The 22,458-nt window shown below is 37.4% G+C and overlaps 1 protein-coding gene across 1 annotated transcript in view; it reads left to right on the top strand.

The window, feature by feature from the left end:
- Positions 1–22,458, top strand: part of TNRC6C (trinucleotide repeat containing adaptor 6C) — a 166,248-nt gene that overhangs the window by 108,988 nt on the left and 34,802 nt on the right. The window contains 6 exon segments of the mRNA XM_044001379.1: positions 5,529–5,671; positions 6,669–6,818; positions 8,556–8,702; positions 15,071–15,190; positions 17,184–17,267; positions 17,536–17,773. Coding sequence (XP_043857314.1) covers positions 5,529–5,671; positions 6,669–6,818; positions 8,556–8,702; positions 15,071–15,190; positions 17,184–17,267; positions 17,536–17,773 — 882 coding nt within the window.

Raw genomic sequence — 22,458 nt, 5'->3', positions numbered from 1 at the left:
AAGAGTCAGAAATGACTGAAAGTCTGAAACAACTGTACAACAACAACAAATGCATAATGGGATTTTTAATTAAAACCAGTGCTTGTTTATCAGGCTCACTTCTTGTGCTCTGAGAGGCCATCCCTTACATTCCTTTGATGGTCTTGTCCTGGGGAAATGGTGGGGGTCCTTAGGTATTCCTTAGTAAAGAATTACACTCTTGTACACATTTCAATTAGAATTAAAGTGGTCTTTTATTTGGAGCTAGAGAAAGTGACCAAGTGGGAAGTCAAAGACTTCACTCCCCCCCCCCTTCCCCCCCCCAGGAGAAGGTGGTTTAGAAACATCCTCCTCCCAGAACAGAAGGAAGGCAAAAGATTTTATAGAAGATAGATAGGATATCCTCTAGAAAACTGGAAATTTCCCTTTTGGGGTGGGGTGGGGAAAACTTGGATGCTTGTCATTCCTTAGAGTCAGGGGATTTTTTTGAAATGATGGTACTGGCCTCTGGGGTTATACCTAAGTGACTTTTCTGCTATAGAATTTTGTCTCCCCTTACTTAGGTGTGTCTGTCTTGATATCTGGTTGGCCAATCTAAACTTTAATAGTCCCTTGATTCCTGGATATGACTGCCCTGTTATCTGGTCCTCTTTGGTTTTGCTTCTCACAGGAGAAGCTTCTGAGTTATCCTAAGCCCCATGTCAGTCTCATAAGAAAGCACAGATGACTAAGGCTGTTTTGGAAGACTGTTTTCAAGTTATTTTAGCCCAACTTTTGAAAAAGATTGCAAAGACAACAATATCCTTTTTAAAGAATTATAGATTTTATGTAATACTTCAGGTCATCCAACTGTACTTATTTCATTGTGTGAGAATATGAGCATGCAGATTAGCTGAGATGTGTATAAAGCCCTCTGCACTTACCAGCATATAAAGATTTAAAGAAAAATAAGACTAAGGCAGTCTAAACTGCTAAGATATTTTAAATGACAATAATGACATTTTCATAATATTGTCAATAAAGGTTTATCTTTAGGTACCAGGTTCAGTCTTTTTTTTATTTTGCTTTCTATATAGCTGTTCTATTACTTTGATATAAATTTGAATAAGAAATACATCTTCTTCTTTGCTGTTATTTTACATTAAGAGATTAAAATTTATTTTAAAACATTTTCATTTCATATTTCAATATATTGCATATTTTACATATAATTATGACTTCAAATAGTGCAGATTTAAATGCTGCTACCACTTCTTGGGATCAGAATCAAGCTATATTTGTAAGATGGATGACAAAGGCCACAGGTCCTTATGGTACATCAATGCATGAGTTAACAGTGCCAAGGAATCTGGAGATTATAGGGAAAATAGTCATGTCTGGTAGGTCTCTCTTTGGTTATCAGAAAGATCAGGTGAGGTAACAGAGTAGGGTTTTATTAGAAGTCCTTGCACTTATCCAGAAGCCAAAATGGAGCCTCCAGAGTCAGTCTCCTTCAAAGAAGTACGTGCAACACACACAAGGCAAAAGAAATTCATCATGATGGAGCAAAGCTAACAGTTGAGGTTATTTAAAATGTAGGCATGTATTATCTTAATATCACCAAAAGGTATTAGAGGAAGACTTTGATAATAGCTTATTGAAAACTAGTCAGTAATCATTTATTGAGAGTTTACTATGTACCAGACACTGTGCTAGGTGCTGGAAATAGAAATTAAAGCAAAAGGGCAGTCCCTGCCTTCAAGGAGATTACATTCTTACCAGGGAATACAATCATTAAAACAACTTAATCCTTTAAACAAAATTCAATTATTCTTTCTCCAGTTTATCTTTGACAAGTTATCTTTTAGGCAGACATCACAGGGGGTCCTTAGGTATTCCTCCTTAAAGAATTACACCTTCTTGTACACAATTCAATTAGAATAAAATAGTCTTTTATTTGGGCACTTAGAGAAAGTGACCAAGAGGGAGTCAAAGATTTCCCTCAGGGGAGATGGTTCAGAGACATGATTCTCTGAGATACCTTTCTCCTCAACCAAAAAGGAGGCCAAAGCCTTTATAGAGGATGGATAGTGGGGGGACAGATGCAGTGACTACCTGACTATGGGAAGTTCCCTTTGAAGGTAGGGAAAGCTTCCTGAAAGTCAGAGAGAATTTTCTTTTGGAATCATAGTCCTGACCTCTGGAATTATCTCTGTCTCCTGGCTCAGGTATTAGCCACACCTAACTGACTTTCTTTCCAAAGAATTTAATCTTCCCCTACTCAGGTGTGTCAGTCCTGATAGTTAGTTTGCCAGTTTAAACTTTAATAGTACCAACCCCTATGTTATTCCCCACTTCTCTACATGTAAGGAAAAAGAGGCAAAGATTCTTTTGTAACTGCTTCAAGCTGAACAGGGGAAGATGGGCCTGGTCCAGAGGGTGAGAGGAGATATATAAGCATGAACCATAGCTGCCATGAGATTGAAGCTTTGAGCCTGGATGGGACAAACTTTAACAAGTGGTTAAAGAGGCAAGGGCAAGAATCAGAAGGACTTAAGGTGACAAGAGTATGTGTCAAATAAGTTGTACTTAAGGTATTTCTGATTCAGTTTTTAAATGTATAGCTAATAGCAGACAAATGACAAAGCCAGATTTTTATATACTTTAGTTGTTTAGAAAATAAAAAGGACTAGAATTTCTATACCTGCATGTCACTATAGTAATCCATTTGTAGTACTAACCTAAGAGATGAAAATCCAATATTGTGTTCATGCTGATCAAATGACATGATTATATGAATTTTCCATAAAAGAAGAGGGACAAAGCTCTCAGGGAATAATGCTTCCCTAAGCTTCACGTGCACTCCAGGCAGAAGTTGTATAGATAGCCAATTGCAGTGGGCCAGGCTTAAAATCAGTCAGGTGGGATAGTTTTCATTCCATGTGTCATATTGGAAAAATTAAGTCAGGAGAATACTACCTCAGCCCTTGCTAAAAGTTGTTCTCCCAGCCTTTCCCATGACAATTCACTACCTACAAAAAAAAAAACCCCTTAGGATTGCTGGCACCGTGCCTTGATGGTCATACCTGGAGTTGGGATATAACAAGTCCCATAATGTCAGATACTTTTCATCCTTAAGTTAGTATTACACAAATGAATTTTGCTTAAAGTTGCTTAATAACAAACAAGAGTTGGGGTAAGTGTACTGCCTTCAGAATTCCTTAAAATAGTGGGAACATGGGGCAGCTAGGTTGCACAGTGGTAAAGCACCGGCCCTGGACTCAGGAGTACCTGAGTTCAAATCTGGCCTCAGACACTTGACACTTACTAGCTGTGTGACCCTGGGCAAGTCACTTAACCCCCATTGCCCCACAAACAAAAAAAAAATAGTGGGAACATATTTAAGGTGACTCAGCTAGTTTGCATGCAGTTCCATGCATGTTCTAATTCCAGATTAAATAACAAATGTAGGTTAACTCAAGATTTTCCATTTTAACAGAAAAAAAAAATTTTTTTAAACTTGACATAACATTTTAATTTTCTAAGAACTAATACTTTTAGCACTTTAAAAGAAAAATACTCTTATCTAAAAATTCACATGGTATATTTTATAACGTGGTGAGTTTCCCAGCTAGTTTAATTTCTTTAAAGAGCTGAGATGTCCTTACCTTAGGAACTTATCAGATAAGGAGTCGATGTGGCCACTTTTTTTTCCTTTTCTTCAGTGGCTTCCCTACCCACCTACCCACCCCCCAGAGTTAACTAATTAAATCAAAGCCAAAAGCTGGTCTTAGGGCAGTGTGGTTCAATGGTTATAGAATTTCTTTCTTTCTTTCTTTTTGACTTTTTTTAAAATATATTTTTCTTTGCTACTTTTACACATTACAAATAATTACTGATTTTAAACTATTCTGCTATAAAAGATTTAAAAAGTAGCAGTATATAACAGCCTTGCTAAATTCTTAGACACTAGATGCTATCAGATCGTTTCTCCCCCCCCCCCCCATAGCAGAAACCATGAGGCTCAACTCTATTGTAGAAGCTGCCGTGTGGAAAAAGGGTGGCTTTAGTACTGTCCTCCATTTTTATTTTAACCCCCTGTAACCATTTTGGAAATTAAAAGAATCCATCAGACTTAATTAACCCTTTTCATGGTTTTGCAGCAATTATCCTTGTAAGCCAGACACACAGTCATGACAATTGATAGACACATAAATGCATGTAAGACAAGGTAGCAAACTAGAGCCCACTGCCAGTGTGGTAGAGGCTGATCTGGCTTAAGGCCTTGAGGGCTTTCTCTAATGCAAAATGAGTCCAATTTTTTTTTCCTTCAAGTTCCAAGTTCCAAGGTCAAATTTAGCTCAATTGTTCAGAATTACCCAAAGGGAAATCCCTCAGAATATTCTCTCTCTGCCCCATGGATGTAAGGCTGTCAGTCCAATTAGTGTACTCAAAGGGGAATCCCTCTGAATATTCTCTCTGCCCCTAGGGTGGGGTCCAAACACAGTTTGGAAGTCTGGCAGAGCTTTTAGCAAGGGAGGGAGATGCCAAGCTGCTTCTCTCCATACTCTGGAAAAGCTGATCCCCACTATCCCTCTGTGAGCCTGGGCAAGGTGAAGGGTCAGGCAGGAGAGAGAGAATAAATGAAAAGGGAGTTCTTACCTCTGGGCTTTTTGTTGAGAGGAAAGAGGGATTTCCTGTGCCTGTGTTGGACACCAGAAATATGTCATGGGGGAAATAAGTGATGAGGGGTCCTTAAATATTCCTTTTTTTTTTTTTTTTTGGCAGGACAGTGAGGGCTAAGTGACTTGCCCAGGGTCACATAGCTAGTAAGTGTCAAATGTCAAGGCCAGATTTGAACTTAGGTCCTGAATCCAGGGCTGGTGCTTTATCTACTACACCACCTAGCTGCCCCCTAGATATTCCTCTTTAAAGAATTATACCCTCTTGCACACAATCCAATTAGAAGAAAATAGTCTTTTATTTGGGCCCTTCGAGAAAGTGACCAAGAGTTAAGTCTCAAGGGGAGAAAATGGCTTAGAGACATGATTCTCTGAGATGCATTTCTCCTTGACCAGAAGGCTTGCCAAAGCCTTTATAGAGAGCGGGGGAGAACAGATGGGGTGACCACCTGACTATGGAAAGTTCCCTTTGGGGGTGAGGAAAGCTTTCTGAAAGTCAGGGAAATTTTCTTTTGGAATGATAGTATAGTCTCCTAGCTAAAGTAGTAGCCATTCCTACCTGACTTTCTTGCTATAGAACTTAATTTTCCCCTACTTACATGTGTCCATCCTGATAGCTAGTTGGCCCAACCCCCATGTCACAAAGAACCTTCCTCTTGTTTATGACTCACCTTTAGTTTAGGAAAAACTTTCTGTCCCTTTCCTGATAATACTATGCATCTTAGTAGATATTACACGCATGTACCATAAACTTTCAACTCACCCAGGGCTTCAAAAGTTTTTAAAGCTTTGAATCTTTTTTCTTAGATTGATAGCCACAAGTCTTATACCTAATGGTAATAACTAAAATTAAGCACTTTTTTAAGCTTTTCCCTTTGTTCTTTCCAGGTGCTCTGCTGGAAAAGAAGGTGGAAATGGACAAGCGTGGAATGGGAGTGACTGACTATAATGGAATGGTCACCAAACCCCTTGGCTGCCGCCCACCAATCTCCAAAGAGTCTTCCATGGACCGCCCCACCTTTCTTGACAAGGTGAGTTATCATTTTGTTTAGATCAGTATTCTGATGTTTGCTTCAGTTGAGTGAACTTCAACAAGTTACCTGCCCAAATTTCTCTCAATAGTCTTTCCATAGTATATATTTCACATTTGGATATTCTGATTTTGTAACAAATCTGATTATGTATTTAATTTACCAGCCGAGGTCTATAAGCAAAGATGATTTTAGTCACGTTGAACATTTAGCATACCTAGCTTAACTACTAGATCCATCTAAGTTTTTGCCATTATTAATGTCAAATATAATGATCAAATAAGATAATATTTGTAAAGCACTTAGCACAGTATCTGGCATATAGTAGGGGCTATATAAAGTTTTATTCCCTTACCTTCCTCTAATGTCAAAACAAAAGAACTGGATCTCAAAGATAGAAGAGTATTATAGAAAAGAAGAAGGGCAAGTAAGAAAATGCTAGAGATCATGGGCCGACTGCCAAGGATCGGGTTTCTTTTTTGTTCTCTGTTAGACTTGTTTCTATGTTGGAATTACATCCCTTATTGGTATGTTTTGTTTACAAAAGGGATCTAGGTGGTTAATAAGTTTTCTATTCTGTGTTGGGCCAAGCTGTGTAACAACACAAAGGAAATCTGCTTATTTGAGGATAATCAAAGTCCTGGTAGGACTCTTAGTATAGTTTTCAAGTCTTTGACCCTTCTCCTTTCCCTTAGTGGTTTCTAGGATTAGTGAAAGTATTAAAGGTACTGTTCGTGGGGGATGTAGGGGGAGCTTCTATATATGTGCATTTGTAAAATATAAAAAAATTTGAAGGAAAACTATCTTAATATTCTTTCTCTTTCTCTCCTCCCTTCTCTTTCCCTTTACCCATATTCTTCATTCCCTTGTTATTCATGCTTTTTTGATATTTTAATCCTTTATTCATCCATATCCTTTATATTTCCTTGGGAAATTGTTTTGTGCTTTGTCTGCTGTTGGACATTGCACACAGCTCACCCTTTCTTTCTCCAATCAGGATGGCGGCCTAGTGGAAGAGCCCACTACTTCACCATTTTTGCCTTCACCAAGCCTGAAGCTCCCCCTTTCAAACAGTGCACTCCCTAATCAGACCCTGGGTGGGATTGCCTCAGGGCTGGGCATGCAAAACTTGAATTCTTCTAGACAGGTAAGACTACTTCCACAAGTCAAATTGTGAGGTTTTTAAAAAATTTCCTAGAAGTTATGTTTTGAAGGAATGAATTTTTATCATCCTTACTTAATATTAGCATTTCAAACTATAATAAAATTGATAAGATAATTTAAAACTTTAAATGCTATATTTATATTTACTGTGAACCCTCATGATATACTGACATCAAAAACATAAGAAGATATTGAAGGAAAATTAATTTATTTTAGTCTTATCACAATTCTTGCAAATTTAGCTTTGAGTGTTAGGGAATTTCTGTAAAAGTATTATGTAGATAGATAGTTTGAGGATTCTTTTAAGTAGCACTAACTTGCTGAAGTGGAAATATCCCTCAGATTAACATCAAGTTGCTGGATATTTTCAGTTACACTAGAATCTAGGATGAAAGTTCATATTAGTATTTAGAGATCAATACTGGCATTTTTTCTCATACCTTCAGTACTTTCAGAAAAATTAAAAGGTATTTCTTCAAGGATGTCTTTAGTGTGAAGACCTAGGATTTTTTTTGTTTTGTTTTGTTTCTTGGTTTTTTTGCAGGACAGTGAAGGTTAAGTGACTTGCCCAGGGTCACACAGCTAGTAAGTGTCAAGTGTCTGAGGCGGGACCTGAACTCTTGAATCCAGGGCCAGTGCTGTATCCACTGCACCATCTAGCTGCCCCTGGATTTTTTTTTTAATGTGATGTGCTAGAAGCATGTTTTCTTAAATAGAAATTCTCTAAGCTAAAACAAGGCATACATACATAAAGTTTTCTTATATTTCTGAGTTTTACAGGAATTCTCTTACTGGATTCCACTTTTGAGTAAGTTTCCAAATTTTGAGAGAATATTTCTGCATATATGAGATTTTCTCTTTAGCATAGATTATATAATGTTTCAGTACAACAATAGGGGTATTGGTGTCCAGTTGTAACATTGTATTGTTTTACTGAAGTTATAACAAGACAAACTATTAAGGGAACTATCAGCACATGTAACTAATGTTCAAATTACAATGAGTTTGCTCATCACACAACTATTTTATGAAAAATTTTGCATGATCTTAGAGGAATAAAATTTGATGCCTTTGAGCTCAAAGAAAAGGGATATAATGTTACAAGCATATTGATTAAGTGTGTTTAGGCAAAAATATAAAAATTATTAGTAGAATCTTGTTAGAGTTAATTTGAGTAGCAAGTTAGCACTGGCCCTATTGTCTCATTTCCCTCACTTCACAGTCTTTACTATATGTTTGAATGTTCAGCTATTAACTATTTAGAAATTTTAAAGTTCTTTAAAGTGACAAATTTCCCAACTGAAAATAATTATTTTGTCTCTGGCTAATATTCTGTTTATAAATCTCTGCCCAATTATACATATTAATAACTCTGTGACTGCTACGAAATTATTCCTTTAGAAATATAAATTGTCTGAATAGTATGTATCGTAGTGTCAGTCTGAAATACTTTTTGTATTCTCCATTAGGTTGGCTAAATGATGTTTCTTCTCTCTTTCTTTTTTTTTTGATAGTCTTATCTACCATCTTAAAAGTTGTATCCACTGTAATATAGCTTCTATGAACTTATTAATGTCAGCAATGTTCATACTCATTTGAAATTATTATAAGATGCTTAACATCTTTAGTTAATTTTTTTTATTACAGGTCTAGACTGGTGAAAAATATTCTTTTTAGAAAATGAAAAAGAATAAACAACTTTTTTTTAATCATCTTCCAGATACCGAGTGGCAATCTGGGTATGTTTGGCAATAGCGGAGCAGCACAAGCCAGGACCATGCAACAGCCGCAGCAACCGCCAGGACAACCTCTTAACTCATCCCAGCCTAGTCTTCGTGCTCAAGTGCCTCAGTTTCTATCCCCTCAGGTCAGCCTGATGCTCAACAGTTGTTAAAGCTAAGAAGTGCTGTGGACATACCATCCTTATAAACAAGATAATAAGACTAGACTAGATAATACAGTCAGATGGATTCAGAACTGTTTGAATGATCAGACACAGAAAATAACTGTTGCCTCAGGAGTACTCTCTCTACTGGAGTGCCCCAGTGATTTTTCATTGGCCAAGTGTTGGTCAACATTTTAGTCAACAACTTAGATAAAGACAAAAATAGGTTACTTATCAAATCTGTAAGTAACACAAGTAACATATAACCTTATATGAAATTAGATGACAAAATCCAAAAAGGCAAAATTAAGGTCAAAAGGCACCTCATTAAGATGATATTTACTAAGCTTATAGGTGTAGACATGAAAAGGATCAATTCAGCTCCCTCATTATACAGAAGAAACTGAGGCCCAGAGAGATTAAGTGATTTGCCCAAGATTGCCCAGGTAGTGTCTAGTAAGTAACAGAGATAGGATTTGAACACAAGTCTTCTGAAAAACAATAGAAACAAATATAAAACATGTACTTAGGTTCAAAAAATAAAGGCAAGACAAGCATTTATTAAGTTCTTACTATGTGTCAGGCACTGTGCTAAACATTGGAGATACAGATATAAGAAAGCTGCCATCAAGAAACTTAGACTCTCATGGGGAAAGATAAGAAACAAAAGGGAGCTAAAAGGTAGGGGGAGGAAAAGAGAAGTACCCAAACTGAGACCTGGTGTCAAAATCTAGAGTCAGAAGGGGAAATGGCCAGCCTGGAACCCTCCTCAAAATGGAAACTCCCAAAGGAACTCACTTATGGGAGAAGAGAGTACCATAGCAGAGAGATATTCCACGGTGATAAGTGTTCCAAGATGAGGAGGCCCCAGCAGAGGCAGCTGAGACAAAGTGGCAAAGTCTAGAAAGTCAGATGCAGCTTTACAAATTGGATGAGATTACCTGGGGCAGTAGTGGAAAGACCATTGAATTTGGTATTTGGATTTGAATCCCATCACTGCCACTTAGTCTGTGACCCTGGGCAAGTCACTTAACTTCCCTAGGCCACATCTAGTCTAATCCCCTGAGGGGAATTTGACTAGATGACATATAATGTACCTTTAAGATCCAAATCTGTGATCTTTTGAATAGTGGTTTATGTGAAAAAGATCTAGAGGTTCTAGTGGACTTCAAGCTCAATATGAGTCATCAACATTACCTAGTAACGAAAAAAGTTCATGTTATTTCAGACTATATTGAGAGATAAATATATAGTGTCCAGAACACTGGAAGTAAATTTCCTGCTCTATTTTGCCCTAGTCGGTCAGACTACATTCAGAGTCTAGTGTTTAACTGGATATCCTATTTTCAGAAGTATACTTTTATATCATGTCCAGAAGAGGGGAAGCAAGCATAGTGAGGAGTTTCAACTTTGCTTCCCAGTGATCATTTGAAAGAACTTAGGTGCTTTGGGAGTAGGGTAAATGACATAATGGTTTTCATGTGTCTGAAGGGTTGTCCTGTGGAAGAGGGATTAGGCCTGTTCTGTGTGGCCCAGTAAGGCAGAATGGGCAGCAATAGGTAGAAATTACAGATGAGCAGATTTAAGTTCAATGTGAGGGCAGTCTTCCTAATAGAACTATCCAAAAGTGGAATGAGAAACCTCCAAAGATGGTGGGTTTCAGAGTCTGAACTTGTTGGAGATTTTGTTGAAGGGATTCCTGGTTAGGTACAGATTGGAGTAGATGGCCACTGAGCTCCTCTGAGATTAAGTGAAATATGAATTTGGGGGCTTTGCACATTAAGATAGAAATAATTATTTTAATGTACCTGTTTGATTCAACTTTTAAAATTAACCCCAGGCAAATTAACTTCAATGTAAGAATTGGAATTTCTTTATGAGTTTAGCAACTTTAGAATGTCTCCTTTTGAACAATTTATCTAATGATATATTAAGAACTGTTGCTGGAACTAACAAGCCATCAATGAAAATAATAGGGGCAGCTAGGTGGCGCAGTGGATAGAGCACCGGCCCTGGAGTCAGGCATACCTGAGTTCAAACCTAGCCTCAGACACTTTAACACTTACTAGCTGTGTGACCCTGGGCAAGTCACTTAACCCCAATTGCCTCACTTCAAAAAAAAAGAAAAGAAAAGAATAGATCCTTTTATTTGGCAACTAAGTGAATGCTACATGTCTTAACTGGGTTTACTCAGGAAAACAAACACACACAGAGGCATAAACAATAAGGAAAGGGTACTAGGGCAGCCCACTGACCCCCAGTCCCATCCCTAATGTCCAAGGCAAGGAGATGCCAGCCAACTAAGATGGAAATTGTTAACCTGAGATGTAGAATTCCAAATATGGAGGGAAGGGATCAGGGTTCCAGAAAAGGTAGGTACCAGGAGAGAGGGTATATGATAAGGGCATAGCCTTTTGGACTGAGGAAGAAAAACAATAAGTTTTTCTCATGGTTTGGGGATCCTCAAGATCCTTTCAGTAAGTTCACATGGTCAGCCCTTTCATAATAATAAGACATTTTGTTTTCCAATATGGTAAACATCAACATATATAACCCACATAAACAAAAGCTCTTTGGGGTCCTCAATAATTTTTGAAGACTGTAAAGGGGACCTGAGACCAAAAGTTTGAGAACTGCAGTTAAAAACTAAAACATTGACTCCCCACCCTCTTTGCTTAAGAAGTGTTAGGAATTTATTTTCTAAATGGCTTTCAGTAAAGGGGAGGAGAAAAATGAGTCAGAACCTTGGGGTTTATGCAGAACAACTAGAGGAATAAGTGGAATGTGTGAGAAAGAGATCCTAAGTGTATCATCCAGGACCATATTTTATCTTGGTCCTTCATGAATAAAATTCATTATATGGCTATTAGAATATACCTAAGTCACATCTTTGAGGATGAAGAGTTGTGATAAAATGAACAAAAGAAGAATTGTTCAGGCCATAGAAGTAAGGATACAGGAATTAGAGAAGGATGGAAAATTCCCAGTCATTCTCCTCATCTATTCTAACTTAGTACATAAATCGCAGGACTAAGTCATATGTGAGTTAAGTGATTTGCCCAGGATCATTAGAGCTAAGAGATGTCAGAAAAAGAATTGTGAGCCCTTCTTTCAGGAGCATCTTTCTGACCCTAAGCCAAGAGGCCCCTCTATCCACCATCTCCACTCAATAGCTTTAAAAGTCAGCGTATAGAAAAGCCCTGGGTAAAACAAAAAGATTTACAATCATATGTAGTCCATAGATTTACATGATGTGATAAATTTATCAACTTGTATAAAAGGTGTCTAGTTCAGCCACTCTATCCTGGTTGTGTCATCCTCTGCCCAGGTGATCCATGGGCAAGTCACATAATTTCTTTGGACCTTTTTCTTCATCTCTAACAGTTCGGGGAGGGACTAGATGACCTCTGAGTTCTCATCCTACTCCATTATTCTAGAAGTGGTTATTAGCACCAAATCCCTTGGTTCCTTTAGAATTTAGTTATCAAGATAAGTTTTAGTAGTTTGGAGTTGTAGCTTCATATTATCTTGTGTAATAATAGCTTACACATTATGGTGCTTAGGGTGTGAATTTGTAATGTAGTGTCATGTATTTGAGGGTTCCCTGATCATGTTAACTTCCAAGTAGTAATATCTCACCAGACTTTTCACCAGCAGATGTTCCTAGTTACCCTTAGAGGATGCAGAGGTATAGAGTTTAGGGTTCCTAGATATAAAAGAAACCCTTGAAATTCTTTTTTTTAATGTTAACATTATCTTTGAAATTATCATCTTAGATCCCTTAGATTGTCAAAGAGGAACACTCTCCTTATCTCTGCCTCCTGGCTTCCCTGGCTTCCTTTAAGTCTCAGCTAAATTTCCACCTTCTGTAAAAAGCTTTTCCCAGTCTTCCATAATCTTAGTGCCTTTTCTCTGAGACTGCCTAAAGTTTATCCTGTAGGTATCTTGATTGTCCAGAGTTGTTTCCATTTGTCTCTGTTAATAAACTAGGAGCTCCTTGAAAACAGGGACTGGTTTTGCCTTTGTTTGTATGCCCAGCACTTAGCCCAATGCCTGGCACCTAGTAAGTGCTAGGTGATTAGTGCTACCCGACTAGCTGGTGGATTAAGAAAGTTTTTTGGCACCCTGGAAGAAATCTTTTTTTTTCTTCTCCATTCATCACAAAAACGTAGTATATGCTAATTCAGATTCCCTACATTGTTATAAATTTCATTTAAATACAGTTTATTTTCTTCTTTTTAAAACACAAGTCTAGCCATACTACTCCCCTGTTCAAGAACCTTCCTCCCAGAATAAGAACCTTGCTTCCTGAGCAAATTACTTCATTTATTGCCTCTATGATAAGATGCAAAAATCTATTTTTAGCATTTAAAGTCTTTCATATCTGACTCCAACCTACCTTTTTAGGCTTACTCACATTACTGCCTCTTATGTGCTATATGTTCCAGCTAAATTAGTCTACTTTATTTTCCCTGAACTTAACATTCCAGCTCCCATTTTCATACCTTTATTCAAGGCTTACCTGTATTGATGGAATGCCCTCCCTCTTCACTTCCACCTTTTATGATTCCTAGTTTACCTCAAGGCTCATCTATAACCTCCTATAGGAAACTTTTCCTCCTCTCCCTAGTTATTAGTGTTCTTTCTTTCCATAAGTAATTTTACATATGCTTATCTATTGAACTGCCCTTAACGGGCAGGGACTGATTTTCATTTTGAATCTCCTGTCCTAACACAATGCCTTGCAAATAGTAGTAAGTACTAATTAGAAACCAGTTACTGATATGAATAATCTAGTACCCTACAATGTCTATTATCACTACTCTATTGTTTTTGCTTTTTAAAAATTATATTTTTATTAGTAATTTTATTGTTACAACACATTTATTTTTTAATATTCTCCCTCACCCAGTGAGCTGTCTCATCACATGGGAGAAAAGGCAATTCTATAAAACTAACTAAACACAGCTGACTATAGATGCAACATTCCACATCCATAGTCTCTCACCTTTTCAGTGAAGGGAAACCACGTATTTTCTCAACTCTTCTCTGGGTCCATGTTTGTTCATTATTATAATCACTCATTCTAGGGGTGGGTGGGAAGGGGGAGATATTCTTTCATTTCGATTATACCCACACATAATGTATATGACTATATATATATTTTTTTCCTGGTTCTGCTTGCCTCACTCCACATGAATTCATATGTCTTCCTCTGCTCCTTTGAATTCTTCATATTAGTAATTCCTTGTGGTACATAATATTCTATTATATTGATATGTCATAGTTTGTTTAGCCATTTCTTCCAGTCGGCATCCACTTTGCTTCCAGTTCTTTGCTGATAACAAAAGGTGCTGCCATAAATATTTTGGTATATATGGGATCTTCATTTCTCTCTTCGACTTTCTTGGGATAGATGCTTAGGAATAGCATCTCAAAGTCAAAGGGTATGCACAATGTAGCCATTCTTATTTTATTCCGTTATCAAGCACTTGTTGTTTCATGCTCTCAACTCTGCAGGCACCCCCTACTAAAAAAAAAATAAATAAAAGCAAAACCTATTAACAAAATATGCATAGTCAAGCAAAATGAAGAACCTATATTAGCTGTATTCAAAAATGTGTGTCTCATTCTACGTATCAGTCTATGACCTATATATCAGAAGATAGGTAGCATTCTTCATCAGTAATCCACTGAAATTATGACTGCTCAGTGGTTTGATTAGAGTTCTGAAGTCTTTCAAAGTTGTTTCTCTTTACAGTAATATTGTTATTGTATAAATTGTTCTCCCAGTTCCATTGACTTCATTCTACTTCATACAAGTATTCCCAGCTTTCCCTGAAACCGTCTACAAATATTTTTCAAGTGTGGATCTTTTTTCTCTTTCTTGGAAATCTTTGGGATAAAAGACCAGTAGTTATATTGCTGAGTAAAAGGACATACATAGTGTAGTGTACTTGGTTACATGAGCATAGTTCGAATTCAGATTGTTTGGACCAATGCACAGCTCCACCCATAGCATAGTAGTGTGTCTTTCTTCCCATAGCCCCTCTGATAGTGACTACTTACATCTTTTGTCATCTTTGCAAATTTGCTGGATGTGAAGGAAAATCCTAGAGTTCTTTTCACTAGCTTATTTAACTAACACCTTTAAAAGACTTTTTTGTCCTGCTTCAGAAATGCAGGTAAAATAGTAGCAGTGATAGGCATTTTTTTCCCATTTTAAAAATTTCCCTTGAATTTTAATTCATTAAATGAATCTAAGTGTATTTTATTAATAATCCATAAGTCTTTAAAATTTGCTTTAATAAATATACAACATTCAGTGACTAGTGTTTTCTATTATGTAGGTTCAAGCACAGCTTTTGCAGTTTGCAGCAAAAAATATTGGTCTCAACCCTGCACTATTAACCTCGCCAATTAATCCTCAGCATATGACGATGTTGAACCAGCTCTATCAACTGCAGCTGGTGAGTTAATAAATATGCAGACAGTAGAATAGATTTGAAGAACAAAAGGAAAGTGTTTTTTTGACACTTATCCACTGCTTTGTTTTTCCACATACTCCTTAAACAAGCAACTAAATTTTAAATTCTTACTCCATATTAGCTAGACATATTTTGATAAACACATATGACAGATTATTTTTTGTCACATAATAGCATACCGTTCACATTTCTCTAAAGTTTCTAAAACTTTTTGGAAATAATCATCATAAAAACAAATTGATAAAGTTGCTCTTGTTAGTGGGTTATATTTTCTGTTATAACCCTAGATTGTTTGTACATTGTTTTTTTTTATTGATGTGCAATAAAAGACCAAATTAGTTTATTATCAAAAACAGTGGCATTTCATTTTTCTGGAAGTAACATACTTGGCATCCTCAATTATGGAGCATGACCAAGTATCAGAAAGGGAGTATAAACAGCCTCTAAGCTTCCAAAATATAATCACTAAAGCTTTTATTGCTACATCCATAGAACTCCCTCAAGCTTAGCATAGTGACTTTCATTTTACATTCAGTTTTAATAATTATAGTCAGCTAGAGTGCAAATAGGAAATTAGACTCAAACATCAGGGAATATACTGAAAAATAGATAAAAAGTAGACATAAGCCAAAAAAACAAAGGAGTAGTCTGGAGTAATTCATAGTGATTAGGGATTATAGAGCCCTATAATCTTCAGTAATTCCTGAGGACATCATATTTCAAGATAGTACAGTAACTGATATTCATAATAACCAAGTATCAAGGTAAATTTAAGAGAACAAGAAAATATTTCATTACAGTCCACAAAGAAGATGTGGTACATATTTGAATTATTTTTATGAAAAATTATGAAAATCTTAAATCTAGTGCTTGAAGGGGAAAATTTACACCTTATAATATCATTGTATTCACAGTATCTAACCAACTAGGTTGCACAGTAGATAGAATATTGGACTTAGAATCAGGAAGTCAGGCCTCGGATTCAAATCCTGGCACAGACACTAGTTATGTGACCCAGGGCAAGTCACTTAACCTTCTTCAGCCTCAGTTTCCTCACTAGTAAAATGGAAATGGTTATAGTACCTACCTCACAGGGTTGTTGTGAGGATCAACCAAAATAACATATATGTAAAGCACTTTGTCAACCTTGAAGCACTGTATAAATGCTTAAAAATTATAATTTTGACCATTGAATAATACCTTTTCCCAATAAGCATTCTATTTTATCTTACCCACTTTTAATAAGTAAAGTTGGATTTTACTCTTTAAATCTAAACAATGCCTAAGTTTTGTGCTGAGGAAAATATCCACACGTTTCTTGCCAAATTTTTTGAATGATAAAGGAAAATGACACTGTACAAGAAATCTTCCCAAATGTCTCACATACAGAGGGATAACACTAAAGGTATTTTCATCAGTGCTTTATTAAAAGCTTCTCAGCTCTAAGAGTCCTCCTGTAATTTGTTACAGTATAATTCACTTAGGTTAAGCTCCCAGTAATATATGTTTAAATAATCTTGTGAACTTATAATATTTATAATCTTTTATAATTTTTAACACATTCTTTGTTCATCTGGGACAATCTAATGCTAGTGTTGTGCCAAGCTGTTTGAGCCATTCTGGACAACTTTAGCCTAAATCATTGTTAGAATTAATAGTTTTTCATGTCTTTCCCTCACTTTTTCAATGTTTAATTTGTATTAATCATGCAAAAGGATTTTGATATCATCCTTAACCGAACAATATTAAATGTGGGGGGTATTAGCAAAGTTACACAAAACTTTTTAGTGTATTCATTTTTTTTAATGACAATAATCTTTTTAAAATTGTTTTGTGCCAGAAAATATACTTCAATAATAGTGACTACTGTAAGGAATTCAAGAATACTGGAAATTTGCATTTCTGTTTTTGGCCTAATCACAGAAATTGAACCATTCAGAGTCTTTCATATGAATTCTCATTTTTCTGCCAACAGGCATACCAACGTTTACAAATCCAGCAGCAGATGTTACAGGCCCAGCGTAATGTTTCCGGACCGATGAGACAACAAGAGCAGCAAGTAAGTATTCCCTCCCTGATTAAATTTTCTTTATGTTATCTCCTGGAGCATTAATCTATAATGTCTACTGACATAAGAAATTTCAGATAATGAAGTAATACAATTGCTTGCCCCTAAGGCCCCCCCCTAAAAAAATAGCCTTATGATATGAAAGAAAAGCACACATTTTAACTCAAAATAATGAAAATTCTTCTTGCTGAAAATAATAAAATTAGTTAATTGTTCTGAACTTACTAAAATTCTTTTTTTTTTATTTTTCTCTTCCCAGGTTGCACGTACAATCAATAACATGCAGCAGCAGATCCAGCAGCACCAGCGCCAGCTGGCCCAGGCCTTGCTCATGAAACAGCAGCAGCCTCCCCCTCCACATCTCTCTTTGCACCCCTCTGCAGGCAAATCAGCCATGGAGAGCTTTTCACCCCATCCCCAGGGTCCCGGCCTACCTGACCTGCAGACCAAAGAGCAACAGTCTTCAATGAACACCTTTGCTCCTTACCCAAGTCTCGGTGAGCACCTTGTTTTTGAAACAGTCATTTGAAACAAAAGAAGTTTTAATAAAAACTGTAAATACCAAGCAGTTTAAACTTTTATTCTATAGACAGGATGAAGGCATTGAAAAGTTTTTGAACAACATATTAAAATAGAAAATATTTTTTCCCATTATAGAAGTAACAAGGGCAGCTAGGTGGCGCAGTGGATAGAGCACCGGCCCTGGATTCAGAGGACCTTTTGAGCACTTACAAATTGATTATATTACTATGCCAAAAGCAGGACATTATAAATTTTGCCTTGTTATAGTTGATCAGCTCACTCGGTGGGTAGAGGCATTTCCCAGCCCCCGAGCCACAGCTGCATTTGTTGCCAAAATTCTTCTTAAAGAGATAGTACCTCGGGGGCGGCTAGGTGGCACAGTGGATAGAGCACCGGCCCTGGAGTCAGGAGTACCTGAATTCAAATCTGGCCTCAGACACTTAACACTTACTAGCTGTGTGACCCTGGGCAAATCACTTAACCCCAATTGCCTCACAAAAAAAAAAAAAAAGAGATAGTACCTCGTTTTGGCCCACCAGCCCGCATCGATTCTGACAAAGGCACACATTTCACTGATTCAATTTTATCCCAAATCTACTCTTTCTTGGGAGTGACTCCAAAATTCCACATGTCCTACCATCCACAAAGTTCAGGCCAAGTCGAACGTATGAATAAAGAGCTTAAGAGTATGATTGGCAAATTATGTACTGAAACCCATTTGAAATGGCCTGATGTTCTACCATTGGCATTATTCTATCTACGCAGTAGACCAAGAGGAGAACTTCATATATCTCCTTATGAAATGCTTTTTGGTCACCCTCCTATCCAAGCTAAAACTCTTTCCCCAGTTTATACATCACTGGTGGGAGGTGATACTTCTGTTGCCTCCTATATACAGGAATTACAGACCAGGCTACATGAACTCCATGAGGCAGGAGCTGTGGTCCAGGCAGGCCCATTAGACTTTTCATTGCATAACTTCAACCCAGGAGATAAAATATATGTAAAGAATTTTCAGAGAACCAGTGGAACCCAACCTGCCTGGGAAGGACCTTTTCAGGTATTATTGACAACTCCTACTGCCATTAAAATTGGTGAAAAAGACTCATGGATTCATTGCTCTCATATAAAGCCTGCACCATTCATAGGTGAAGAGATTTCCAGTTTTCTTATATCCTATAGATCTACCCTACCCCTACTGATATCCAGTGATGCCGGTCTCCTCCTTGTTGTTCTCACTAAACCCTCCATCTTTCACCTTTGGTCGTTTTCACTTGCTGTACCCATGCTTGGAACTATCTCCCTGCTCATCTCTCTTCTGTCTTCCCTGGTTTCCTACAAGTCCCAGCTAAAATCCTATCTTCTATAGGAACCCTTTCCCAATCCTCCTGTTAGAGGTTGTGGGACACAAGAGGGCAGAGTGGGGGAATTACGGTGAGGCTAATGCCTTTGATAATCTCCACTTTGACCTTAGCTTGTTTGTACATAGCTGTTTGTTGTCTCTCCCAGTAGACTGTGAGCTCTTTGAGAGCAGGACTTTAGTCTTCAGTTCCATCTAATTAGATTTGGCACATTACCTCAGATTGTATAGATCTGTTTGGATCTTAATGTTCTAATGCAGAGTGTTAACTATTTAAGTCTCCTGGTCCAGACTCATTCCAAACTACTAAAGAACTTGCAGATGTGAATACTTAATTATTGCCAGAATTGTTGAAGAATCATAGAGAATGAGAAAGATGCCTGAAGATTGGAGATGGGCAAATGTTGATGTAGATTTCGTAAAGGTGGGGAGCTGGTAGATCCCAGAAACTATAGCTTGCAGTTTGACATGATCTTTATTATGAAAGACAGATTAAGGAGAGGAACCAGATTTATTCTCTGTGATTTGGGGGTTTTGTTGTTTTTTTGTTTTTTTGAAGGGCAGTGAGGGTTAAGTGACTTACCTAGGGTCGCACAGCTAGTAAGTGTCAAGTGTCTGAGGCCAGATTTGAACTCTGGTTCTTCTGAATCCAGGACCGGTGCTTTATCCACTGTGCAACCTAGCTGCACTCTTTTTAATTTTATTTTATTATTTTTTTTAACAAGAATGCAAGGATGCTTCACCTTTTTTTTTTTTTTGGTGGGGCAATGAGGGTTAAGTGACTTGCCCAGGGTCACACAGCTAGTAAGTGTCAAGTGTCTGAGGCTGGATTTGAACTCAGGTCCTCCTGAATCTAGGGCCGGTGCTTTATCCACTGCACCACCTAGCTGCCCCTATTCTGTGTGATTTTTGGAGGGAGTAAACTAGAACCAGTGTGTATAAATTTAAAAAAGCTGGATTTAGGGGCAGCTAGGTGGCGCAGTGGATAGAGCACCGGCCCTGGAGTCAGGAGGACCTGAGTTCAAATCTGGCTTCAGTCACTTAACACTTACTAGCTGTGTGACCCTAGGCAAGTCACTTAACCCCAATTGCCTCACCAAAAAAAAAAAGAAAAAAGATTTTTTTTAAAAAAAAGCTAGATTTAAATTCTATATAAGAAAGAATTTCCCAACAGTTGTAACTGTCAGAAAGTGAAGTGAGCTACTGAATGAAGTAATAGAGTTCAACATCCTAGACCAAGTGCTACATGACAGCTCCCCTTTTAACTTTCATTCCCTCCTATTCTTCTTCCTGTGAGAGGACACTACTATTCTTTTACCAGAAGGGGAAGTGGGCGAAGGTAAGATGATGCTCCACAACCTTCCATGTGGGTACAGTATCCGAGATAAACAAAGCCTTGGAGTTGTAGCACCTCCCAGCTAATCCTAAGAAAAACCTTCTGTCTTAAACAGGTTTCTTGACTCTCTGAATTTCACTTTTTTTCATTGCCCAAGTCATTTCAACAATGATTTATTTGTTATCTACTATGTGCTAGTTAATGGATATAGAAACACCAAAATAAAATAGTCCTTACCATAATACAGATCACATTATTTGGGGGAAATACATGTACACAGAGAAGTAAATACAAAATACATACAAAAGTAATTTAGAGAAGAAGAACATTAAAACCAAGGGAACTGGGAAAGACTTCCCAGTAATGTGGTTCATTAGCTGAGTTTTGAAATGAGCAAGGGGTTCCAAAAGTGGAGACAGGGAGGGAGAGAATTTCAGGCCTGTGGAATTGCCTGTGCAAAAGCATTATGATGGGAAAGGGAAAGTTATATAGATGGAAGAGCAAAGTAGATGGCCAAAGGAAAGGGATATGTAATTATCCTAGAAAGGAAGGCTAGAGCCAGATTATGAAGGGGCATTTCTATGGCTGCTGTGAGTTTCTAAAGGTTTTCGAATTGGAGAATGATGTAGTCTGTGAATCACGAATGCCAATTTGGCAGTTATGTGGAATATGGACTACAGAAGGGACTTCAGGCAGGGAGACCAGTAAGGAGTCTGTTGCCTCCTTTAATGTTTATGAGAGGTGGTGAAAGCCTAAAACACAGTGAGTGTGATGTGAATGGTGAGAAGAGGAGTATATGAGAGAGATATTGTGGAGGTAGAAACGGCAAGACTTAGCCACGCTAATATGGGGGGTGGGTAAGAGCAAAACCTCCTAGGTTGAGAAGAATGATAGTGCCTTCAGAAAAAGCAAGGAAATAGAAGAGAGGGGAAAATGCTAAATTTTAGATGCCTGTGTGACATCCAGACAGCAGTGTCAAGCAGGTAGTTGAAGGCCTGGAATCAGAGATGAAGAGACAAATGATGGCTAGATATGTACAAAACCCTAAGTTAGAGTCATGCAAACTCAAAAAAGAAGGATATGAATGAAGAAAATGAGAAGGATTGGTCAGGCAGGTAGGGAGCAAAAACAGTGATCAGTGTCACAAAAACCCAGGGAGGAGAGAATATTCAGGAGAGATGGTCAGCAGTGGCAAATACTGCAGAGAAACCAGGGAGAATGAGGACTGAGAAAAAACTACTGTATCTAGCAATAAATAAATCATTAGATGAATAGAATTTTAGAAAAGTTAGATATGACAGACCTCTGGAGAAAACTGAATGGAAATAGAAAGGAATATACCTTTTTTCTCAGTGGTACATGGCACCTACACAAAAATTGGACATGGGGGCGGCTAGGTGGCGCAGTGGATAAAGCACCGGCCCTGGATTCAGGAGGACCTGAGTTCAAATTCGGCCTCAGACACTTGACACTTACTAGCTGTGTGACCCTGAGCAAGTCACTTAACCCCCATTGCCCCGCCCAAAAAAAAAAATTGGACATGTATTAAGGCACAAAAACCTCACAACCAGATGCAAAAATATTAAATGCATCCTTTTCAGATCACAGTGCAAAAAAATTACATTCAATAAAAGGGCTGTGGAAACAAAAAAAAATAATTAGAACTAAATAATTTAATCCTAAAAATTGAGTGGGTCAAAGAACAAATCATAGAAACAATCAATAATTTCATTAGAGAGAATGACAACAATGAGACAACATACCAAATTTATGGGATGTAGCTAAAGCAGTACTTAGGGTAAATTTATATCTCTAAACACATATATCAATAAAAAAAAAGAAAGAGCAGACCAATTAATAGGGTCTGCAACACAAAACACTAGAAACAGAAACAAATTTTAAATCCCCACTAAACACCATTTTAGACATCCTGAAAATCAAAGGAACAATTAATAAAATTGTAA

The sequence above is a fragment of the Dromiciops gliroides genome, chromosome 4 (assembly GCF_019393635.1).
Source record: "Dromiciops gliroides isolate mDroGli1 chromosome 4, mDroGli1.pri, whole genome shotgun sequence".
In the NCBI taxonomy this organism is placed as follows: Eukaryota; Metazoa; Chordata; class Mammalia; order Microbiotheria; family Microbiotheriidae; genus Dromiciops; species Dromiciops gliroides.
Note: the sequence above shows the minus strand (reverse complement) of the source record. Positions and strands in the feature narration are given on the sequence as shown.